General features: G+C 40.3%; 2 protein-coding genes across 9 annotated transcripts in view; one reads left to right on the top strand and one right to left on the bottom strand.

Moving 5' to 3' along the window:
• Nucleotides 1-8,022, top strand: part of EYA2 (EYA transcriptional coactivator and phosphatase 2) — a 330,347-nt gene extending 322,325 nt beyond the window's left edge. Inside the window, exon 16 of the mRNA XM_029613002.1 lies at nt 7,942-8,022. Coding sequence (XP_029468862.1) covers nt 7,942-8,022 — 81 coding nt within the window. The remainder of the gene's footprint in view (nt 1-7,941) is intronic.
• An 8,141-nt stretch (nt 8,023-16,163) lies between these two features.
• Nucleotides 16,164-18,332, bottom strand: part of ZMYND8 (zinc finger MYND-type containing 8) — a 423,241-nt gene continuing 421,072 nt past the window's right edge. For all 8 annotated transcript variants that reach the window (XR_003858448.1, XM_029614639.1, XM_029614638.1 and 5 more), the window contains one exon: nt 16,164-17,663. Coding sequence is in view for 7 of the 8 variants with exons in the window: in XM_029614639.1 (XP_029470499.1) it covers nt 17,562-17,663 (102 nt within the window). In the remaining variant the exon portion in view is untranslated. The remainder of the gene's footprint in view (nt 17,664-18,332) is intronic.

The raw sequence follows: 18,332 nt of genomic DNA, 5'->3' as shown, positions 1-18,332 counted from the left end.
CAAACCAGGCTGTTATAGATTCCTTCACGGTGGCAGAATCTCTCACCTTGGTCATGCACCAGAACACGCAGACAGAACCTCAGAATAAAAAGACCATAAAGCATAAATAGAAACGAGCAAACAAAAATTGAATTGGAAACCGCAAAAAGCCAGACTCTGTATGCAGTACAACAATGTAAAAATAGAAACATTGCCAAACATCGTAAAACAATTAAATTATGAAATATAAAACATCAATCATAATAGTAAAACCACACTAATAAAACAAGTAAACATGACAAAACACCGTATAAAAAGAATGACATTTTATAGTTACTCATATATACATTTTTAAAAAGTTCCAAAACAACAAATACCATCCAATAATAATTAAAAGACACATCAAATACCATCCAGTAAAAATTAAAACCAATAAGGATATAACAAATTCCCAGCTTTCCATACCTGGGAAGTTTTGATTTCCAGTCACCCTAACGTTGTCCTGAATTAATGGGGGACGGGGAACTGCACACAAACTTTGTCCAGTATCATATACACACAATTAGCCAGATAACTTTTGTCTTCTCTATACCATGTTAATAGTTAGGTTGCGACCCTTGTTATTTGTAAACCGACATGATATGTTCTGTACCATGAATGCCAGTATAAAAAAAGCACTAAATAAATAAATAAATAAAATAACTTGGCCCAGATATTCAGTGAGATAAAGGTCTCACCGAATATCCCTAGCTCCCGCCCCTTTTATATTTGGCTAAATTATAGCCGGATAACAACCTATCTGGCTATAATTTAGCTGGATAAGAGGTTTAATATGCCATTTAAGTCATTTAGGGGGTCTTTTCGCGTGCGATCACTAAATGTGGGCGGAGTTGGGGCAGGGTCAGTGTCAATGATTTAACTGAGTCCTAGGTTACAGGTTTTTACCTCCGAGGGATGGCTTTGATATTCTGTTCTACCAAAAATGACACAGAGGCCAGTGAAATCTTATAGACGAAACACATCCATTGAGGCAGAAGTTCTCAAAGGCAAAGCTCTGCTTCCTCATTTTTATTTTTTCCCCTGAATTTTAGGGCCAGGTGAAGGCCCTGTGCCAGGTATCAGGTAATGCTCCTTAAACAGATGATGATGTCCTGCTGGAAAACACGTCCTTTGAGAATCTTGTGATCTGCCCTCGTGTTCTACGTTCCTATCAGCAGTTTGAAAGCTTACGCTATTTCGTTGGCACATCGGAGACTGACTAACTCGTGTGTCTTGAGTTTGAGGCCCTAGCAGACAGGGCATTACATGATCATCTTTATTGTGCAGCCCTAGACAGCTGCAATAAGCCTGAAGTCATTTATTCTACAGGGGCCGGATTTAGAGTTTCAAAGCCAATTGGTAATGCTGGACTAATAGATAATTTTAGCTTTAATCCCCTAGCACTCATACCTAACTGAAGCCGAATACAAATGCTGTGGCATGCATGCCTCATGCTGTGGTAGATTTGGATGTTAAGAGGGAAATTTTCAAAGGCATTCACCCGGGTAAAAAAGGCAAAAGCGAGAATTGTGCATGTACTTTTAGCGTCATTAAAAAAAGAGGTTTTCCTATGGGCATGTTTAGGTTAGAGGAGGAAAACAGCATATTCATTTTCAGTCCTACGTGTGCTATTTTACCCCTCTCCCCCTGTTTCTCCACACACACAAATAAGTGCAAAGTGCATGGGTAACTTTGCACTTTCTCATTTTCAAAAGGAAACAGCACCTGCAGTTTTTTTGTGGAAATGTTTTCCCTAAAGTACATATGTTAAAAGTATGGATTATATGAATTTTTCCTTTTACACAGCAGGACCTATTGGCCTAAAATTTAAGCCATGAACGCAAATACTGATGGCACTTAAATGAAGACGGCTGTCTTTGGATTCTTGTTGAAAATGCGAATATGAAGGGAGATTCTATTTTCTGAAGGCAGGGTGGGTCTTGGTCCTCAGGCCGTTACCGACAGTTCGTAGTCAACCCCCTCCGCCAGTCAAAGAACTGATCCGAAGTGATCAGGTTGGGTAGTTTAAAAGAACCTTCCAGAATGACTCGCCTTGCTTGGAAGAAGTGAGGTGCTGAAAGCCTCACGTTTCCGAGAGGGCTGCATTGCACTTCAAAGGTAGCATAACGCAAACAATTGCATCAAAGGATGCAAAGTTTGCTTGAAGTATAAAACAGCAACAGGGTTCAGTGATCTTGCATAGACAGGGTTAAAGAGGCCTCTTGCTGGTGTCTACTGGCTTCACCCATTAGTGGAAAATATTCTTTGCTGGGCCTGTCACTGTCTGTGATTGATGATAATCATTAGTCAAGGCTATTACACACCTGAGCTCTATAATATATGGGAAAAGAGAAACTTTCACTGTTTTGCCGACAGCACAGATAATATCTCAGTTTTAGTGACTCACTTTTCTTCACCTGTCTGCAAGTGATAAATCTACTACAGCTCCACTTTTGGCTTTCAGTCTGCAGTTTGTTTGTTTTTTAAATTAAAAAAAAGAAAGAAATTAAAGTAAAATCAATATCCTACCCATGTAAAAAAACCAATTTTTTTTCTTGAGAGTGAAATTGCACCAGAAGTGGGTTCCGAACATGGCCTAAAGAGGCAGCAGTTTACAAAAGGAGTGAATGCGCCCTAAAACGTGTTAATATTTTAATACGGTAAGGTATTTAAGAAATAACCCCATCGTACCATAGTTGGGAGGGCTGCCTGGATCAGATGCCCTTGAGTCTCTGAAATAATTCTATGAAATGAGGAATTTCCCCATCAAGAGATACCTAGAATATGCTGACCGTTGATGACCGATCTGCGTCCCCTTTCTGCTACAATGCCTTGATCTTTGCTTCCTCACATCTTACTGTATGGTGCCTGTTTGAAGTTCATTCAAATGTAGCCATTGTTGGTACTGTTAAATTTCGAGGACTCCATATTAAGTGTTGTTTTGCCTGTAGTATAAATACGATGTTGTTCATTTTTATTTATTTGCAAGCATTTGATATTCTGCCTTTTCCTAAAAGTAAACCCAAGGTGGATTGCATAAGGTAGCAAGGGATTGAGTACATAAGCAATGGTTACATACAGATATGATATACAGATACTTGGTAGATTGCAAGTGAATTGATAAGGCGTGCACATTGGGTAGGAATAAGAAAGTGGCTGCATTGGATATAAACTGAACACATATAGTTAAGAAATAAGTTAAAGACCAGTGGTGTGAATTGTACCTACCTTTACTCATGCACACTGATGGTTTGCTCTCCTCAAAAGCATGCTATAAAAGCCAGTGTGTGCCCACCATAGAATTAATGTGGGCATTCAGACATCCCATTTTCATTGTCGACATGAAGGAGTTGATGTTAAGGGTAAGGTATGACACTTAAGACGCACCCCCCCCCCCCCCATGTACATGTGTATATGGGCGTGCAAAAATCTACTTCTGCATTTTATAACCTACATGAAATACGCAGGTTATAAAATACGCACAAATGTTCCCTGTGACAGGCGTGCGCTTGTTACAGAAAAAAAAAGTGCAAATATATATTGAACTTACCGGATTAGTTCCAATTTATCTGGCTAAGTAATGACATCTATCCAGATAAGTTCCAATTTATCTGGTTAAGTAACGGCTTAGCTGGATAAGTCTGAAAAGTGCTACTTATCCAGGCAAGTCAGATAGCCGGATAGGTGCTGCCTCCTCAACTTTGTAAAGGAGCCTCGCGCCTAATGATGATGATGTCAGGGAAGCATGGTCAGGTGGGGAATCCCAGAAGGCTCCAATACTGACCAGCTACAGATTCTCAGGTGTCTCCTCTCCTTTGAGCCTCGCGCCTAATGATGATGTCAGGGAGGCGAGGTCAGGGGGGAATCCCAGAAGGCTCCAATACTGACCAGCAACAGATTCTCAGGTGTCCTCTCCTTTGAGCCTCGCGCCTAATGATGATGTCAGGGAGGCGAGGTCAGGGGGGAATCCCAGAAGGTTCCAATACTGACCAGCTACAGGTTTTCAGGTGTCTCCTGTCCTTTGTGCCTTTTTTTCTTATCTTCTGTTGCCATTTTCCTTCTCGTATGGTTAAGAAAAGGAAGACTTTCTTCAATTGCTGCAGCCTTTATACCATGGGTGGGACCGATGGATGCCCATGTTCAGTATCTGGTCTCTTCTACATCAGGTAGTTTGAACAGGGAAGGCTTAGGGACATCACTGAGCCCCGAGGGACGTACCCCACCTCCTCTTCCCATCTTAGAGAACATAAGAACATAAGAAATTGCCATGCTGGGTCAGATCAAGGGTCCTTCAAGCCCAGCATCCTGTTTCCAACAGAGGCCAAACCAGGCCACAAGAACCTGGCAATTACCCAAACACTAAGAAGATCCCATGCTATGATGCAATTAATAGCAGTGGCTATTCCCTAAGTAAACTTGATTAATAGCCATTAATGGACTTCTCCTCCAAGAACTTATCCAAACCTTTTTTGAACCCAGCTACACTAACTGCACTAACCACATCCTCTGGCAACAAATTCCAGAGCTTTATTGTGCGTTGAGTGAAAAAGAATTTTCTCCGATTAGTCTTAAATTTGGTACTTGCTAACTTCATGGAATGCCCCCTAGTCCTTCTATTATTCGAAAATGTAAATAACCGATTCACATCTACTCGTTCAAGACCTCTCATGATCTTAAAGACCTCTATCATATCCCCCCTCAGCCGTCTCTTCTCCAAGCTGAACAGCCCTAACCTCTTCAGCCTTTCCTCATAGGGAAGCTGTTCCATCCCCTTTATCATTTTGGTTGCCCTTCTCTGTACCTTCTCCATCGCAACTATATCTTTTTTGAGATGCGGTGACCAGAATTGTACACAGTATTCAAGGTGCGGTCTCACCATGGAGCAATATAGAGGTATTATGACATTTTCCGTTTTATTAGCCATTCCCTTCCTAATAATTACTAACATTCTGTTTGCTTTTTTGACTGCTGCAGCACACTGAGCCGACGATTTTAAAGTATTATCCACTATGATGCCTAGATCTTTTTCCTGGGTGGTAGCTCCTAATATGGAACCTAATATCGTGTAACTACAGCAAGGGTTATTTTTCCCTATATGCAACACCTTGCACTTGTCCACATTAAATTTCATCTGCCATTTGGATGCCCAATCTTCCAGTCTTGCAAGGTCCTCCTGTAATGTATCACAATCCGCTTGTGATTTAACTACTCTGAATAATTTTGTATCATCCGCAAATTTGATAACCTCACTCGTCGTATTCCTTTCCAGATCATTTATATATATTGAAAAGCACCGGTCCAAGTACAGATCCCTGAGGCACTCCACTGTTTACCCTTTTCCACTGAGAAAATTGACCATTTAATCCTACTTTCTGGTTCCTTTCTTTTAACCAGTTTGTAATCCATGAAAGGACATCGCCTCCTATCCCATGACTTTTTAGTTTTCGAAGACGCCTCTCATGAGGGACTTTGTCAGACGCCTTCTGAAAATCCAAATACACTACATCTACCGGTTCACCTTTATTCACATGTTTATTAACCCCTTCAAAAAAATGAAGCAGATTTGTTAGGCAAGATTTCCCTTGGATAAATCCATGTTGACTGTGTTCCATTAAGCCATGCCTTTCTATATGCTCTACGATTTTGATCTTGAGAATAGTTTCCACTATTTTTCCCGGCACTGAAGTCAAGCTCACTGGGATACAACATGGAGAATCCGCCATTACATCGATACTGACAATTCCAGAAATTGGGGTTGACCCAGTACCAGTGGCTGTACTCTCCGACGACTCCTTAAGGGACATTTGGAAGGTGGTCACGTGCACAAAAAGTACTTTAATGCGGACTGTTACTCAGCTATGTCAGTTTTCCGCAGGTGTTTCAACCAAATTAATGGAAGTAGAAAATCATCTAGGATCTATAGAATCAAATGTTTCTTCTTTGAAAACTCAAATGTCTGTGTTGCAAACTTCTCAAGTTTCTTAATGTAAACGATAATTTATTTCTTCACAATAGGATAGAATCTCTTGAAAATACCATTTGTTCTAAGAATTTGCATTTTCTCAATTTCCCCAAAACCAGTTTCTTGGCCCTATTGGAACATTTTAAGAAATATTTATATGAAATTCTACAGATATCACCTGATAAAGAGATTCAGCTCTCTCAATATTATGCTTTGGATGATTTATTGAAATGTGTAAAGCGATTAAATATGTTTAAATAAATAAAATCAATAACTAATCTGGCTAACCTAAGTCCTCCCTGAAACATCCCCGGAACACCCTTACGTTATCTGGAGATGTTTTAGCAGGAAAATGAGTTATCCATCTAAAGTTTAGCTGGCTGGATAAGTGTCCAAAATATTCAAAAGTTGGCATTTAGCTGGAAAATTTCTGAGTTATGTGTCTAAATGTCTCTGAATATTGACCTCTTAACTTTTAAATCTCAAATTTTAAAAATAGTCTTTTGTTGCTGCTACAACCCCAGCACTGAGTCTCTAGGCCTTCTTTAGGCTCCTCCATTGACAAGTGGCCAATGAGCTCTAGAGCAGTGGTCCCCAAGCCTGGCCTGGTGGCCCCCCCCCCCCCAGCTAGTCAGGTTTTCTGGATCTCCACTATGCATGTGTATGAGATAAATCTGCATGCCCTGCTTCCATAGCATGCAAAGTTTCTCTCAGGCATATTTATTGTGGATATGCTGAGAACCCGACTGGCTGGGGGGGCCTAGGCCAGGCTTGGGGACCACTGCTGTAGAGCATTCACAATTGTCCTCATCTTTCCCTATTTGTTTGCACATTTCAGTACTGAAACAAAGTTTTCTTTGTCACAAAGCATGCATTCATTTGCCCCAATGTGACATTTGAGAGTTTTATAGTTTGTCAGGTTTAGATTTCTGTTTTGGAAAAACTCATTAGCACAATATTTTAATTTAATTTAATATAGTCTAGGTAAGGAAAATTGTCCCAACTTGATTTTCTTTGGATACATCTTTGATATCTTTTAACAATCACAATAAAATGCTTTATATTAAATACATCATGTAGGTGTATATGAAAGTTACAACTTAGGAACCCGAACCGTGTTCCATGGATTTTCCTGTGGGCAGGATTTATCAGATCCCAAACGTAAAATGGTAATGAGAAGAAGTCTTAAGATGAAAGGAAAAATGGAAAACTTCTTGATCGGCTCAGGCGAGCCAGGACATAGAGCAGTATTGCTCAGTATTAAAAGTCAAGAAGTGCATTTTTTAAATGTCTAATTGTAATATCTGTAACCAACATGTAGAATACTGTTTGTAGAAAAATAATGTTTAATTACGAAAGATACGAAGGAATGTAAAGGTCTGTGAACTGTGCAGCAGGGTGGAAGGTATTCAGAGCCTTGAGTGAATAATAAATCCAAGTAAATACATCCTAAGCATATTCAGAGGATCCTATTACTGCTTATTATTATTTCTGTAGTGCCACTAGATATATGCAGTACTGTATAGTTACACATAAGAGAGATTACCTGCCCCATAGAGCTTACAATCTATTCAAAACTTGCAGACAATGAAGAGGCACACACATAAGGAGCAGAGACTGATTTCAGGCTATACTGTTTCAGACTCATTACATTTTTACACGTCATCTTTCTTATTTTTACTGAAAAAATTTTCAAATAAATTACGATGCTTGCACCTTGTCTGCAGGAGGTGGTGCAGGGACAGTAGGGTCCAGGTAGGGTCCGTGATGCTGCAGCAGGGAGCGAGAACGAGCCCCGTGATCTTAACATGTGGTCTCGAATCCATGGGGCAGAAGTTACACCTAAGCCCTTTCTGCTGTGTTGCTCAGAGATCGGCCCTTATTGCAGTGTTATTTCTCCTGCCAATAGTCCCATTGCCATCTTTCAAACGTGTTATAAAGTATCTCTTTCATTGTTCCAGCACAACATGCCCTTCTGGAGGATTTCCTGCCACGCCGATCTGGAAGCTTTACGACATGCTCTGGAACTCGAATACTTGTAGCAGAGCGCAGAGGTCTCGAGTGACTGGGCTCTACCGTGCGCATGGGCATTTGCTGAACATGTTCTTCAAGAGCGCGAGATGGACAGCGATACTGCAGAGAGAGAGAGAGCCTTGAAAAGCTTGCGGCAAACTAGCAGCATGGCGAGGCTGTCTCTCTTTTTTTTTTTTTCTTTTTTTTTGTTTTGAAAGGAAAAAAAAAAGCTTAAAACCTGTAGCTCTGGCAAGTTTAATAATTATTTAACTGGCTGCTTACAGCTGAAACTGGATGACAGTGCAAGGTGTTTCTATGCACACAAAAACTTTTAAGTTCTGGTTCTACTTGTTAGCTTCTCTTGCTTCGTGAATGGGGAATGAGTCTGCTCTTGATTCTCTGGGCATGCTCACTGGATAATGCATTTAACATTATGCTGGACTTGTTGAAAATAAGAGTGAAATAGTTTTGGTTTTTTTTGTATTTTTTTTAATTTATGATCTACTCGTATTACCCTGGTATTAAGCTCTTGTACTTGTGCTTTTAAATGTTGCTTAGGGGAAGGGTCATACCATTCTAATTTAATAATTCTTATCTCCAAGACAAATTCTTGGGACAATCACGTTCTGTACATTTGTAATGACGACACTTGGGCTGTTGGGAAGATCCTCTAGTTATGTTTATAAACCTTATGTCGATGGTATGTGGACTGTGCATGTGTCTACACGGTGCCTTATGCTGCCATCTTGGGGTTTTGTTTTTTTTTTGTTTTGTTTTTTAATATAAGCAGAACATTGTCATAAATGAAAGGCATTAAATAAAACTACGTTTACATTTTGGGGGAAATATAATCTGTGCGTTGTATTCTCTTCAGAGGGCAGATTGTTTTCAGAAATAGCACCACACTTAGGAATCATACGACAATTCCAGGAGGATAACCTAGATTCCTGGTTGGCCGGAGTGCCAGAGCAGTCCAACTGATGCCTTCCATTGCACCTGGATATGAATGGTTGGCCCTCAAGTGCACCAGAACCGAGCTGGTGCTCACTTGGATCTCATGACTCTGAACATGGACTTGCCTGGTTACCATGACCCAACGCCGCTTCCCCTGCCTGCAATGTGGTCAATGCCACTATTCTATGACAATCCCACACAAATGTCAAAGACGGGTTGTGATATCAGCCCACACATGAGATTCTGTGGCAGAGAGCATTGCCATGAACAGTCTTTGCCTTTTAAATGCTGGCCCTGTTCAGCATGGGGTCTTGTCCTGTGAGATGTTTATGGCACTGCAATCCTTTTTATTATTCTAAGAAAATCAATTAACATTTTTCAGACCACAGAACAAAATATTTATATATATATATATATGTTATGTTTGTAATGCTAATTTATTCAGTTCTGTATGCAACATTCCTGAGCTGTGTAAATGGCTGAGCTGGAGATACCGTAAATTGCAGCATTTTATGTTTCTCATAGTGACCAGGAGTTAGTTGGTTCCCATCCCGCAGTGATGGATTCCTGGGATGTAATTTTTTTTTTTTTTTTTTGCACACCTCCCAATTTTATTTTCTTTATAAGGATGGATTTCCTTTTCCAAATACATAGAAATAAAGGTTCACAAAATATTGTAGGTGATACTTTTTTTTTTTTATTGGACTAATTTAGGATATTTCCGACTAGCTTTCAAGAACTACGCTGTCTTCCTCAGGTCAAAGCTAATGAGCAAGTTCGTGCAAAGGCTCACGGTGCCCGGATATACAAAGTAATCACCAGGGGTATTACAATGATGGTGTAGCGTGGGGGGAGCTATGTTATACGAGAGGACCAGAGCCTGAACTCTCAATGTTCCACCGCTCATTCTATTATTGTAATTGAAAGATAGGGCATCCTAACTTTATTATAGCATAGTGCTGGCAAAAATAAGTGTTTGAGGGAGTAGCTGCCACCTAAGCAGTAATCGATATGGGAGTAATCTGTACATCCTCACCATTATGAGAATCCCCAGGCGGTGGGCGGCTGATACTCGTATGCTCGCTGTCATCCTGAGGCCATTAAACCGCAATGTCTTCTGTTCAAGCTGTCTTCATTTGATTCTAATTAGTCATCTCGTGTTAGGTAGCAAAAAAAAAAAAAAAAAAAAGTTTGAAGCTTGAAAGTAAAGATTGGCAGCCCAGGAAATCATGTCGGCAGTACATACCCAAGGTCTGTTCCCTACGGCCTTGTCAACTTGTCTGAGCGGTAGGGACGTGAACTGTCAGAGCCGCATGCAAACTCGGCGCACCTGCAAAGCTAATTTGGGGGTGGTGTCATCCACCATGAGACGTGCAAGTGGAACAACAACGTGATGGGCTGGAAGAGGCATCTGTAGCAGGCGCGTCCATGCAGAGGTGCTGATAAAGCAAACCTTGGAGCTACAGGACACTGCTGTCAAGATAACAGGAGGACAACAAGGGACCATGGAGAGAGGAAAATATTTCAGAAAGAACTTGCAATAAAAAAATGTATACTATTTAAAAACTCAGGTCTTATTGTTTTCACTTGTAGTGGCTGATTGTCCTATGGCTTTTCTCCCATTCCATGTCTAGGGGTGGCGGAGAATTTAGTAAAGCAGGTTGTTAAGACTTCTAAGAATTAAATGTAATCATCTCTGTAGGTGGCTATGTACTGAGAAAATCTGCTCCCAGGGTAGGATGTGATGAACATTAGGGAAAAACTGGACTTCCAATAAGGTCCTGCCAAATGACCCTATATTGAGTGATGCAGAAATAGAGCTGGAAACTTAAGCCTTTGCCTTTGAAGGATGGGAGCTTGTCATTGCCATGCCTGGATCCCCTTCCGCACATGCCAGCACACCTCCACCACCCTTTCTGTTCACTTTCACTGTAGCCATCCTAAAACGTATCACTCAGTAAGCACAGGTGTGAAAAAAAAAGAAATTTTCTCATTGGATGGGTTTTCCCACTGCTGAGGTTTGTGACAACTGGTGATTATCGGTATTGCCCAATGACGTTAATAGATGTGCTTCAGTTTGGGTCAGCAAGTGCTCCTCGGCCCATAATGTTTCCTTCACAAGCCAAACAATTAACTCTTATCTATTTTCATTCCTGAAGCACACCCTGTGTGAACCAGGTAAATGCATCCTGCTGGTTTAATACAAATTAATTTTTTGCTTTTGCAATTAAATCTTCCTTGAAAAAGTCACGTGCAATCAACTTACCCACAATAAACAGAACTCTAAGCCAGAATAGCAGACATGACCCAACCTTGATGCAAGAATCCATTTGAAAAAATAAGTTACAGAGGAAACAATCAGTAGCATGACCCATTGTGGCAGGATCAGATTATATGGTCAAGGCTAGTAATTAAGCTGCCTTAAAAAAAAGATTTGGATAAGTTTCTAGCAGAGAGGTTAGTAACCATTATTTAGCCCGATAGCTCTGCATCTCCTCTTCCCACTTCTAGGCATGTCAGGCAATGAATGGGCTTTTCTATTTAGAATCTGGATGTACATTTTCAAGGGGTTTTTTCCCCTGTGGATTACAGTTTCTTTAATGCTTATTTCGGGTCAGTTCAATTCCTGAACCGAAATAGATTAAATTTAAAAAAAAAAAATCTCTTTCACCACCCACATCCCAATACTTACCCCCTTCCTAGGCATTTATAAAGGAGGAAGGGCTAGGAGAGATCCCCAGACACTCCCAACGCTGCTCCCTCTCAATCCTTCAATGGTGCCTGCCAGCCCAGAGACCAGCTCTCATTTCTTTTATGGCCATAAAACATTCCTCACGCGCAGCCTGCTGGCACCATTTTAGAAGCAGAAGCTGGCAGGGCAGGAGTGACTGGGAATAAACTAGGGAGACTCGCAGAAGGGGTAAACTAATCCATGGAGGGGGGGGCTGCATGGGTTGGTTGGTGGGGTTTTTGTAAGCATTGAATTGAAAACATCTGAAGACTTTTCAGATGGGTCAATACTTTTAGCTGAAAATTAACTCATTTGTTATGTTCTACTCAAATCAGATTAAAGGGCTTTTCTAAGCTATCCAGCCTAGCCACTGCTAGAGAGAGGATGATAGGCTTGATGGACCATTGGTCTTACCCAGATTAGCATTTATTTACAGTATGTCTTGTCTCTGTGCCCATGAGTACACATGGCACTTTCCACTTTTTTTTATGGATTTCCAAAAAAATAATCATCCTTTGTATTTTATGTTAATTATAGAGATGTATATCATCATTCATAGCTTCTATTAGGAACATGCTCTAGAGAAATATAGGAGCCAAATTGGTCCTTGAGAAAAGCTTCTTGCAGGTTGGTGGTACCTTTCATTAAACCACAAAGTGCTCTGGTCTGTCATATAAATGTAGAAAGCATGTTTGCCCAGTAAAGGTTTTACTGTTATTAACCATGTCCAAGGCAAGGTATCTGCTATAACTGAATAGTTAATCCACAAATTAGTGGTGTAAAACCATTCTCTCGGAAGTGACCTGACATCATATCCTTCATTTAGGGGTAGATTTTAAAAGGAGCGGGCGCACATGGACATGTGGATTTTATAACATGCACGCACCAGTGCGTGCATTTTATAAAATCCATGGGCTGCGCACACATGCGTGATAGATTTTATAATCCGCGCAGGCGGCATGCACGGGGGGGGGGGGGGGGGGGGGGTGTGAATTTTAGCAAATTACGCACAGCGAAGCAATCAGGACTCCCCCAGTTCCCTCTCAGTCCGCTCCAATTAAGAAGCAGACTGGGAGGGACCTTCCCTACCCCCCTGCCTAACCTTCCTTCCCTTTCCCCTCTCCACCCCGACCCAACTAAAAGGATTTTTAAACATTTTTTTACTTAGTGCTCTGTTAGAGCAGAAGCACCTTGCGCGCGCCAGCCGGCTGCCGGCACACGCTTCCCTAGAACAGCAGCTAATAACCGCTGTCCCAGCCGGCTTCCACCCCACCCAGGCCAGCCCTTTTTCAGGGCCCGGGCCTTGTGCACATATCAGTACTTACGCCATGGCCAAGCCTTTTTGAAAATATGCGCAGGGTCTGGCCACATGCATAAGCGCCAATTTTTACGTGCGTGGCAGTTTTAAAATTTGGCAGACAATGGGCAAACATGCCTTTAGCTTATGAATACATCATTGCCTTTTTAAAAAATGTATTTATTTGGTTTATATACCAAATGTGGCTATTTTAGGTTCTTTCAGTTTAGAAAGGCACCATTCTTCCACCGAATGTCATAAACCAGTGAAGTAGTAGCCTTTGCTGAGACAACTGATTGGGTGCTTACTGTATTCCATGTCATGCCCATGCTTAAAGTTCTAGAAGAATGGTTCTTGATGTTTATTTAATGGTTACTCAACTAAGGAGTTTTATGATGGCCACTAAATCCACACATTCAGTATAACTGTACCTCTTCCAATGGGTCATTTGCCAATGAAGAATCTACAGAATTTGTTTTACTAGATCATAAGACCAACCCAGATTATGCAGCCTCTCTCTTGCACCTTTCCTCTTCGACAAAACTTAACCAAGTTCCACATTTAACAAATAAAACACAGACAAAAGTTGGGCTGCAGTTTTATTCACATTGTACACACATGACAAATCCTAAAGCCCCATTTGCATATCAACCACACTCCAGTAAATTGGGCTACCCAGAGGCTGCCACCGCCACCACCTCCTGCAAATAAAAGGGAGCCAGAAGCCATCACCATCCACAATCCCACCATACCCCAAAGCAGGGATCCCTCACCAGGTGTGACTACACCACACACCACCAACAGTTCCCAAGGTGTAACTCAAACTGCACAGGAACTGATAGGTCAGCTCTTCCGCTTCCCCACCTACACATCCTCCACCTGGATGGTAGACAAGGGCCACGGCAGACACCACATCCTCCTGAGCAATGTTGGATGTAGCCCAACTGCATGCTCCCCCCAAAGTACAAAATGTTATTTTTATGCATGTGGTTATGGATTATCTGTCAAGACCATATCGATCTCTTATTCAGATTATGATTTTAAGCTCATGTAGATCTCTGGATAATTTTTGTGCTGATCCAAAAAAGCATATCACAACTCACAAAGAATCCAAGAAGGGTACTACTACTCTGCACCTCATAATAGATGCATAGGGAACATTAAACAGAAACAGTGCTTGGTGACCTGAAATTAAATAATTTGTTTTCCCAATAGCTTTAGGCCCCTAATGTAGCAAGATTTTTAAACATATCACCAATCGAGCACTAGTTTTGTCTGCACTGTTCTTTTACACATTTCAAGCTAATTCAATAATGTGCGGGTGTTTTGCTTTTTCCAGACAATATTGATTCACCTAGAATCAAAGGAGGGATGAAAAAACAGAAGCTCCATGCCATTCCCTTTCCTCCCCCTCTTTTCAGCCTTTTAATTTTCGTTTCATGGCCAGCTATAGACTACAGGAGTTCCTAATTACTTTCCCTCTAGAAACTTTAAATCCTGACTGGTTATGCTAAGAGAAACTCCATTCTCCCAACTAAAATAGTGTAATAGCACCAAATGTTCTAACTTAGAAAGCTTTTGCAAATTGGCTTCAACGTTCCATTTTTATGAGATTCATCGTGATTTCTCAATATACTTCACACAAGCTATTCCCAGACGTAAATTCACTGCCATAGTCCCTTCTTATATATGCACTGCAGTGAGTTACAATGGCAGGCCATTAAGGTTTGACATTGCATATTTTGTAAAATTTATGCCAGTCAGCAAACTATGCCGTCCATACAGTCACAGAAGAGCAAAGCATATATCAGCCTGATTTAGCAAGGACTTTTCCCATCAGTAGCGACAGAGAAAAATTAGACCCATTAAACCTTTTTTTTTTTTTTGAGCCAACATATTGCTCCTGTGCCTTCTAGCTTCATTGGAATCTGCTGCTAGAGTTACAGTGACATAAGCCCTTATTCACAACTACCTTGGGATGCAGGTGGGCTTCCCATTTCAGTCCTTCAAGCATTTCCCCTTGTAATCCATTGACCACAGAATCAGGAGTGGGGTGGGGTGAGCATCATAGACTGCTGTTTTTAACTGAACCTGAAAAGTAAACAGCGAATCCCACCCAAAGGCTGAAGTCTCATGTTATGACTGGGATCTGCAGCATCGCTGGTCCCTGCAAGCCAAATGAGTAGAAGCTAGGGCTAGAAAGTGAACCCAGCTCTCTCATTCAGCAGACTGAAACCTCACATGGATCCATTTAGCTGGACATGATTGTAACATTACTTCTACTCAATGGGCCATGGTCTTCCAGAACAGGGTTTAAAATTGTACAAACAAATTCCAGCTCTGGATTCACATGATGGTGAGCTTTGTCTCTGCTAAGCACCATGTTGGCACTAAACAGGATAGAAACTAACCTATATTATATGAAAGAGTATGGCTAACATACCTTTGTGCTGTACTTAAAGAAAAGGCACATTACAGTGGTAATTTAAACATTTCAAAAGCATAAATTAGCCAGTTCAGAGACACTGTAGTCTGTGCTCGTTTCTAGAACTCCACTATTGATGGCAAAAATTCCCCCAAATATGAGTTCTCTGCAAAATTACATTTTACCACAAGGTGGCAATACTTCCAACATGAACTGTGCCACAACAGCTGTGGATACTAAGCTGGTTTTTATTACAGAACACTCCATGAGAGATTTTCATGCAGGTTATTCAGACATAGAGGCTATTCCTAGGATATCTCAAAACTCATACAGAATCTAATGACTCAAGCTATTTGGGGGAAAGAAAGCAGCATTTAAAAAAAGGGTTATTCCATCTCTCTCAAGCTCTGATCTGGCCATGGATTCTACAGCATGCAAGGCTTCGGTTTCACAACAGAAACAGGTAAACCTCTTTGCCAACTATATCATCACTCGGCTAATGGTTTAATGGTGCTGAAGAGTGACAAAATCCATGCCTCACACTCTCCCTTAAGTATCTCTCTTCTTAGAGCTGATGGAGCATACCTTTTACATTTTTCCTTTTTCCATCAGCAATAACTAGAACTGGGTGGGACTAGAGTACTTGCCATGAAGTTTAGGAGGTATCCAAGATTAAAAAAAAAAAAAAAAGAGTAGTCCTCAAAAACTGTAGACACCAAAATATAGTATATAATCATTCATCTATCATCAATAAAGCACAATCATCAAAAAACGATTTTTAAGTTTAATACAAATTTTATACAAAGGAAATGTGAAAAAATACTTCCATATGCTAAAAGCAATTATGTTTCACAAATAAGGCCAGCTAGGCTTATTCTCTTTGACACAACTGTAATTCATCAATGTTTTGTTGCCTTTCCTGTTTCTCCTAATGTCTTTTCATCTACTGAGGGTACCTGCTGGAGACTGTACAAACCGCATCCTTTATAAACAATGGGAGAAATTAGCACGAATAAAATGTACAACAAAACGTACTGGAATGATATCATACAATTAAATCTGTCTCATATACATACATCACTTTTGCTTTGTTTAATGCCTCTGTTTTACACAACATACAAAATGGTACTAGGGTATAAATGTAACAGACAGGATTTTCATGGGTTACTCTTGCTCAGACTGTGCTGCTTCATGCTTACATAAAACCATTAAATTCCATCCCATAACTAGCACATGCTGTCATCCAGCTTTAAAAGTCCTTTTACCCACATGTCATGATATCCTTTTGCACTCAAAAATGAATTTGGATTTTCATATGAAAAGCCTATCAAAAGTCTTTCACTGAAAGGTTTAATATGAAATGATCTTGGATGAATGAGGCATAGTTAAAAAAAAAAACTGGTTCTCATGTGATTATCATTTATAATACATTAGATCAGAAATTATTTTTTCAAGTAATTAGTACCTTATGCTTTGCTGACAATATGCTGAATTATTTGTAAGCCATTTATTCCTCCCCCCTCCCCATGAATAACTTCATCATTTTTAAGCATACCAGTCCAGGGAAGATAAGTTACTTTTTACCAAAGGACAGAACACGTCTCAATAGGCTTTAGGGTTTAATAAAACAATTAGGAAAAGGTTGTTGATTTTGATAGGGCAGTGTTAAATTCAATTTCTCCGCTACCATGTTTCGGAGCTCAAAAACTGTTTTCACCTCCCCACTTCCTTGCAAATTAAAATGCAAACTCAGATTATCTGGCTAAAACCAGGCAATAATTCTGTGTGTACTTGCCAGTCAGTGGGAAGAAGGGAGCTGTATGAATATCTTTTACCTACTTCCAGCAATCTTCATAAGTTAAAGTCAATACAAATATAAAAAGGAGATGGTTCCCTAACATTCATAACATCCACAAAATATACATTATTTACACAAGAAGAATAGATTAACATCGCTCTTAACTGTCCTTGGCTATTCAAAGCCAGATCTAATGCTTTACATGAATGTAGTGTAATCCACTCTTTGTACACATATACAAAACTAAGGTCCCAACTTTTTAGGTTAGGCCAAAGAATGGTGATTTCACATTTCCTTAAGTCTGGTTTCCATTTGTTAATTATGTTTTCCAGAAGTCTCCTTGATTTATGTAAACTTGAGTCCTTACACTCTGCGCACTTGAACTGGCATTGTTGTTTGAACGTACTGAACTCCTGTTCTCATTGCTACCGTTCCAGCACTAGGACTCACCACTACAGGAATGGTCTGTGAAATAAAAGAAATCAAGAGTGGGTTACATTTTCTTGGTATGCACGGAAATCTCTTTTTAACATGATCCTGAGGGTTGAGGTTTAGGATAGTCAGACAGGCATCCTACAGTGTGATTAGCTGAACGGGTTGGGAGCAGTAAGCATTATCAGTCAGCGTCTGCAAGTTAATATAAACCAGAAGGAAGAAAGTGCACTGCTGCCTAGTACTTCAGCTTGCTTCTTACCCTACCCAAAAACTGCTACTCCATTTTATTTATTTATTTAATTTATTTAAAATCTTTTCTATACCGTCGCTAAGTTATATACCATCGCAACGGTTTACATGTAGGCACATATTTAATGTAGGTAAAAGTGTACTATAGTACATTCTAACAGGTGTCGTCAAAGGTTTGGTTACAATATATAATTAGACAAAATAATTTTTAGAGAAGTGGATCATGACCGAGTGTACTGAAAGTACTTTTACGGGTAAATTTATCATACATAGTGTTATCAATATGCTAGTTGTGATGTGGGGTTCATAGACTACTCTACTGTGTTGTCCTAAGTACTGTGTGTCTGTGCTTATCTGCTTATTCCTGAATAATTTCTATTCTCCCGTCTCCTTGTAAAATGCCTGTTTAAAAAGCCATGTTTTTAAACTTTTCTTAAATGCCTTGAGATC

This window comes from Rhinatrema bivittatum, chromosome 8 (genome assembly GCF_901001135.1).
Source record: "Rhinatrema bivittatum chromosome 8, aRhiBiv1.1, whole genome shotgun sequence".
NCBI classification, from domain to species: Eukaryota; Metazoa; Chordata; class Amphibia; order Gymnophiona; family Rhinatrematidae; genus Rhinatrema; species Rhinatrema bivittatum.
This window is presented reverse-complemented; position numbering and strand designations above follow the sequence as displayed.